Source organism: Pygoscelis adeliae, unplaced genomic scaffold, assembly GCF_000699105.1.
Source record: "Pygoscelis adeliae isolate BGI_AS28 unplaced genomic scaffold, ASM69910v1 Scaffold22, whole genome shotgun sequence".
Taxonomy (NCBI): Eukaryota; Metazoa; Chordata; class Aves; order Sphenisciformes; family Spheniscidae; genus Pygoscelis; species Pygoscelis adeliae.
The window spans coordinates 3226597-3233916 of record NW_008824350.1 but is presented as its reverse complement, the minus strand read 5'-3'; the positions used below and the strand labels follow the sequence as shown (position 1 = coordinate 3233916).

At 40.9% G+C, this 7320-nt stretch overlaps 1 protein-coding gene across 1 annotated transcript in view; it reads right to left on the bottom strand.

The window, feature by feature from the left end:
* The window catches only part of RPAP1 (RNA polymerase II associated protein 1), a 38140-nt gene that overhangs the window by 19348 nt on the left and 11472 nt on the right, over window positions 1-7320 (bottom strand). The window contains exons 7-11 of the mRNA XM_009319221.1: window positions 6091-6206; window positions 5574-5672; window positions 5014-5115; window positions 4063-4230; window positions 1559-1741 (exon numbers count right to left, since the gene is read on the bottom strand). Of these exons, the coding sequence (XP_009317496.1) occupies window positions 1559-1741; window positions 4063-4230; window positions 5014-5115; window positions 5574-5672; window positions 6091-6206 (668 nt within the window). The remainder of the gene's footprint in view (window positions 1-1558; window positions 1742-4062; window positions 4231-5013; window positions 5116-5573; window positions 5673-6090; window positions 6207-7320) is intronic.

The following is a 7320-nucleotide window of genomic DNA, read 5'->3' as shown; positions in this document are numbered from 1 at the left end:
CAGGAATGACTGAACTTCTGTTCTGAATCAGACCACTAGTGGGGTTTGGATACTTGTGTTTTCCAGAATATGAAACTGTAAGTAACAGGGAATAGGAAAACAACTTTCCCTATAAAGGACTACTAAAACCTAATGTGGCTGAAAAGGGTTCTCATGCTCCTTGAATCATTTTGGCTAGACACCACCTCTACCTAATGCAGCACTCTGTCTGATAGTACCTGTTACGTCAGATAAAGCTGACAGAAGCAGAGAACAGACACCAATTCCTATTTTGCACTAGAGAAGAGAGATGCAGAGAGATTATGTGATTTTTATTTTACGGTTCAGAGCATAAGACCGCGATCAGTGGTGGTGCTAGGAAACAAATCTTCAGTTTAAGTGACAGCATTATGCATTCCTAGTTCTGGGAAAAGGCAACTCCACAACACCCAAGTTCATAAGTACCGACACTTTTTAAAAGTTGTGGCCAAGCAAGGTTGTAGTTCTAGGCCTGACTGAGCTCAGATGCTAGTTTAAATACTTCTTTTCCAACTGTGTGGAGTAATTGGGTTGTAACAGCCAACAAGTAGGTGGAACAGTGGAAAAGTTTATCCCAAATATTTTCTGAGTTCAGGCCACTTGGAACAAGTTAAAATCCATTATGCTGAACCACACAACTATTTTCAGAATCACAAACTGATCTCATCTCTTCTATCTACAACTCTTTTGTTAAGCTTTTTAAACAGCGTCACCTAGTAGACGCTGAATACATCTGAAATCATGAAGCCTCTAAATGAGACCAGATGCCAAAGTACAGTAATTCATTTGCCCAGTAAAGCTTTGAACCACGTGCCATTTGAACACAGGCCCAAGTACATGGGCTAAGTGATGTGATCACAGGTTTTAATGATTGCAGCACGCAAGAGAGTTGCATCAGCTTCACAAAGGTTGGGTTTCAGATAACAAAGATTGCTATTTTTAGATCTCCTATCAGGAATGTGGGATTAGGCTTAAATATGTGAGGAATTCCTTCCAAATGCTCTAACTCTTTACCTGAGAAATGCAAATACGAAGAATGAAATTGGGGAAATGCTAGGTAGCCACTTTATGTCAAATACAAAGAGTGTCATTGTATAAATCTAACTAGTTCTGAACTACCTAGCTGTAATGCTCATGTTTAACTTCACAAAAGTGCATACAGACACTTTAATAGTGGCTGGAACCTTTTCACTTGTAGCTCAAGTAAGTGAGCTTGAGAACCATGTCTCTATGCAGTCTTTCAGTGAGTCTTACAAGGTCATCAGTGTTCTTGTTGCCAATTTCCCTAGAGGAAGTTAGAGATACTTAACGGTACTGAAATCACACAGGTCAAGCCTCAACATTTTTAGAGATCAATAAAATAACTTTCCTGGTAATATATGACAGAAACATAACATCCAACAAGCCAGGGAAGAGTTCTAATTCTTGTTCAGAATGTTCTTCATAGCATACACAGGAGGATAGACATTTCAACAGCACACATAGCCACTGTGCAGAGCCTATTCTCCTAAAAAGATTTCAGGTCTAACTCTGTGCTTACCTTTACAACATCATATCGGGCCACATCTGGATCTGGCTTGTTTTCATCCTTTAGTTTTTTATCTTGAGACTTCTCTGTTCCATTTAATTCTTCCTCTTCCTCCTCTTCTTCCTCCTCATTGCTGGGGACAAAGGGGAATGCAGCCATCCCTTGGTACCACGAGAAAGTCCAATCAAGATATTTCTATGAGAGTAAAAGCACATGAAATAAAATTTTCACAAAATAATCATGGAAGACAAAAAAATTTCAAGTATGCTTTTGATTACGGAATGCTTTATTGATTCCTACCTAACCCCAGGAAAACAGGAACACAATAAAGGGTATTCTAAACATGTACAAGTAGAACGCAATGCTTTTTCAGGGAAGTGATTTTAACGTATGACCCACACACACTTGGAAAACCATGAAAAGCAATTACAGTGTGGTGAATTAAATTCACCACACAGGTAACAGAAATGCAGCTTAACTGGAAAACATTTAAGATAAAACTAAATAAATAAACCACCAAGGCTCTAGAACTTAAACTGGAATTTGGCATTTATTGGCTCTATTCCCATTTCTGGATCTATGTGGAACTTAGGTCATAAATAATACAGAATGGTCATGTAAAAATTGGTATGTTAAAATAAAGACTGCCTGGTGTATTTTTTCATGTTTGTTTGGCTTTTGTTTGAAAACTCCTCAGCTTCAGCAAATAAAAAAAACCCTTTTTTGTTCACAGCTAATGACAGTGTCAGATACTCTCAAGTTCTAGGGCAACACTGCAATAAGTGAGCTTTCAACTCTTCAGAGAGGGGATTGCTCCCATAGCAGATCTACTTCTCCCAAAATGTTTTAGAATATAAAAGACAGTCAAATTGAATGTTTGCGCTACTTAATAACTGCTTTAAATTTCCATTTCCTGAACTGGCAACCAGAAATAACTACCACATTCGTCAGAAAAGAAGTGGTAGACTTCAACTAAACCCTGAGCTGTTTTGAAAATATTCAAATGGAAGTGCCAAGGAAACGCAAGTTATTATCAGATATTAAAAAAAAAATTAAAAAAGCAATATTAAACAAAGTTGGCAAGTGAGTGAATTACATGGTCTGAAGAGGCCTGACTTTAGGGGACGAAGCTATGAGTCCATCTGGAATACAGAGTTTGGGACTATAGCCTTCCTTCCATCGGAAAAGCACAAGACAGAGTATCTGGGTCTTCAAAGGAAACAGAAGAAAGGTGCTTCCTTCCTTCCCACAGCCATCGATGAATGAACAAAACCTTCAGACAGCGTGATTTTTATGTGTGTTGATCTTCTGTGTTTATAGTGGGGATAAATCCTGTTTCATCTTCCAAATCCTGGAGCAAAAGACCAGACTTCCAGCCCTGTCCCTTCCTCAGAGACCTTTTGAAACTCAGCAGCATGAGACTCTAGGAAGGAGTCTCCAAATGAGAAAAATATACTGACACAGCACTCCCAGTGCTGCTTTTGGCATCGAGAGAGTCAGCAATCCCCGCTTATACAAGACATCACGCCACAAGCTTTGATCAGGGAATCAGAGCATCGCAGACAGTTATAATACCAGAAGAAAGAAAAGCACATCAAGAAGCTGATCCATAGCATTAATTACCTACCATGGGTGGGCAGGACTCATCTAGCAGAACACCATTACGCTCATAGCTTAGAAAAGGAGCAAGATGTGGAGAAAGCTACCCAGTCCTTCATTTCTCTTGCCTTGCCACTAGGGAGAGCTATAAAGGCCTGGGAGAAGTTGCAGGGGGCTTCTTGAGATCTACCCACTCTTCTGTATCACCAGCCCCTTTGCAGTCTGACACAGGAGCAGCTCTCATGGAAGGAATTTGAAACAGCCCACAGCATGCTTTGCCTATAATGGGCTGCTTCTGTCCAATCAGGAAGACATCTTAATCTTGCCGCTCAGGGCTCTCTAGTATCTCTGAACACCCAAAAGAAGTTTCAACCTTCTAACAGGAAAAAAGGCATCAGGGAGAATAGACACATGAGAAAGTGAAATGAGGTATTTATCAGTGTAAGAAAAGCATTTGAGAACAGCAGAAAATGGACAATGAAAGAAAAAGAAAACAGCATCATTATGAGGCATAAGGGAAAGCAGGGAGAATATTTAACCTGTTTGGAAGCAGGAAAACTACAAAGCAAGAAGCCAACAACATAAGAGGCCATATTAAAAAAACTAAGTTGTACACATATATTAGTAGTGGCCTGATCTAGATTGTAAAGACGTCAAAAGGAAGAGAACCTCAGCAGCCTGCACTGAATTTAATCACGGAGCAGAACTAATTCAAACAGGAGAAAAGATATCCGAATCTCTCAAACTGGGATAACACACTCTCGTCTGTTCCAAGAGCACAGCAATGGCATTCTATTGACCATTAAGCTAACCCATCCAGCAAGCCTTTGTTCAAGCTACTTACCATATCTTCTCATTCTGATTCCTGTAAACAGCTCAGCATGAAATCAAACCCAGGCACTTAATGATTGTCTCACCTCATCATCGAGTGACACCAGCAGAGCCCGAAGAGCACCAACAGATGCTGCCATGACATTATCCACTGCATCATCCAGCGAGAAGCGCAGCAAGAAGAGAAATCCAGCATCAAGCAGCAGACGCAGAATGCTGCCCTTCAAGGAGGAAGCAAAGTCTCCAGCCCTGGCCTGAAATGTATGCCACACAGAGCCAGTGTTAAAGCTCAACTGGGTACATCTCAACATTCTGTGTGTCTGCCTCCTCCCATTTCTACTGTAAACCAGCTAAACTGTGTGCAGGTTTTTTTCCTTTATTTTCTCCTCCTTTCGTTCTACAGAGGCACGCAACTCCAGTTCCTTAATGCAGGAAACCTTTCTTTCTGAAGTCTGGACCCATCTTCTGACTTCACCCTGTTCTGCCCCATCGTTCTCAAAACCACACTGTTTCTTCTTCTTCTGCCTCCACTGCTGTTGGAGGGAAGGTTAGCACTTCCCTTAAGAGTGAGGCAGAAATGTGCACAGAAGTAAATATTCATTTTGCTTTATGCTACTGGCACATTGCTCTACGAGTAGGCTGGTTCATTCACACCTCCTACAGAACAAGCATATCATGAAGCTGGCTCAGACAACAGGAGTGAAAGGGTCATTGCCAGGGACAGCTTTGTCACAAAAGTAACACCAAAGAAATAGCTTGTGTTCAAAGCAACAACAGAACTGAAGTTGCAGCACTGCTGCTGAACAACACTTGGAAGCATCTCCCTCCGGAGAAATCTGAAACTCAGTTTGTTATATCCCAACACTTAACTTTTCTAACAGAAAGGAGATCCTCAGTGAAAAAGAATGCCCTGCTGGTGATTTTGCTCACCTTCATTGAATAGTAGAAAGCAAAAAACTAGTACCAGAGAATCTGGGCCCTGATCCACCAGAAACTTGAATTATGGGGAGGAATTCCATGGAAAGTGACTTACTTACCTTTTGAACAATACGACCCAAGACCTGTAGAGCCAGTGTCCTCTGTTGAATAACTTGGCTGCGAGACAAATGAAAGAGCTCTTGGAGAGAATAACCAGCCCTCTAAACAGGAGCGGGAAAAAAAAACAACTCAACAAAAAACTCAGGTATAGGTAAAAATAGGCCCCTTAAAATAAGATTAACTGTACAATACTGCATAACGGGAGATAAACTGCAATGCAATGTTGATTGCTGCTTTGTGGCAATTGCAAAAGAGATTCTAATCATTGATGTGACAGGAGAAAACTGACTTCTTAAGAACAGGATGTATGTGCACTTTTTTCCAACACCACAGATCCTTAACGGCATTAAAGAGAAAAATCATTAATGGACTTTTCTGAAAGCAAAGCAGTTAATGCATGCAGACCAAACTTCTCTTCAGAAGCTTGTTTCAAAAGAAAATCATCCATCCGCACTTTCCTAAGGTTTTTGTCACTAAAAAGCCTTGACACAAAAGGAATCTGCCAAATCAAACACAGAAAACTGAAATGGGCGTGCCCTTTCGACTACATTACACCTACCTCTGCCTCTTCTCCATGGTGATGCAGGCCTAGATGTGTCGGTAAATCAGCATCTGCAGGAATTAATTCTCCTTTTAAACTGAATCGAGCTTGCATTCCCTACAATAGAAGGGTGGAGGGAGAAAAATATTATTTCTATTGCTTTCCACTCCATTCACCACTTAAAATACCACTTCTTACATCAACTGCTGGAAGGTGACAGTTCAAGAACTCCCCAGGTCAGGCCTCAAATTCTTCAAAAAATTTACTCCCCTCTCCTTTTTTTCTTAGCTTTCAGACCTGTTTCATCCCAGGTTACAGTTGCTAGACTCTCACTTCCTAACTCTATTGAGCACTACAGACTGAATTGACCACATATCATCCCACCCTGTGGAAGACACTGGGGAATGTCTCAGCCTGATGAAATCTTACAGAATGAGTAACCCGAGGACTAGTTTTTGAAGCCTTCAAAACTGTTACTGCTTGAGAAGCATGATCCAGACACAAACATGAAAAATATCAGTTTCTGCTTTCAAACCTTTTTTGTTTTCTTCTGCCGGGGTGAGGGCAAATCTTTCATCCATTCCAGCTTCTCAAACTCCACATTGTCCATATGAATCCATTCCTTCTTGGGCTTCACAGGCAGATCATCACCTGGGGCGGGGGGGGGGGGGGGGCGGGCAAAAAATGGCAGTCTTACCTTCCAAGGCAGGAATGAAGAAAATACTGTTCCCTCTTTGCCAACCTACTTAAAGGCTTAAAGACCGCATCAAATATAGGATTCATGTAAAATAAGAAAACAATTTTCAAATTGACTGTTGGATGATGCATAAACATCAAAGGTTTAAAGCTGTTTTCATCTTTCGTGAGAGCTAGAAGAGGAAGTAAATAGCACTGTAATGAAATTCACAGACAGGGCTAATTTGGGAGAAGTTGAACAGAAGTCAGGACACAAATAAGGCAAAGCGATCAGAACCAGGGCAGAAAAATAATATCAGCCCTACTTTTGAGAAGGCAAACTAATATCATCCAAGGAGGGAGGCATTAGGGGAGATGTGAAATGATTCAAAAGTATTAATGCAGAGAGGTCCAAGCAAATTATCAGAAGTCAGTATGATTTCAGCCTAGATACACTGGAAAGAGCACAAACACTACTATTCGTGCTTTCATTACGTTTGCGATGCTGCTCTTCATTCTGTGTCCCCTTCTAAAGACTTGAGGAGATCAGCTTGGGAAGAAAAGATTGAAACAGCTGAACATTTACACAGCTTGCCTGAAAAAAAGCTCAGTGGGGAAACCGGACAGTTGAACAAGAATTTCAAAGGTGCAAGTACTAAAGGAAGAAATTACTGATTTAACTTTATAAAGAGCTTTGACTAGAAGAATTTGAGAAACAAGACGTTTATGCCTGACATAACAAGAGTTGCCCTAGGAAAGAGACAGATCAGCACGTGGAAGAATCTCACAAGTGAAGGGACAGGAGAGATGTAACTGGAAATTATCTGAACACTAGGAAAGGTAATGCTTTGCTACTAGGATACTATCCCATACAGGCATGAGAAGAGATGAGCTAAGAAGTCTTTGCTATCTCAAGAGAAATCACACTTAAGGACAGGAACAGGCAGTCTGAGGACATTAAAAGCAGCAGCATCACTCCTGCTGGAGCAGCCCAGAACTCATTTGCATTGCAGCTATTAATGCTAGTGCTCTGGTCTTCTCTTGCAAGGAACAATGAGTCCCACTGAGATGCTCTTCTTTCATCAGATCT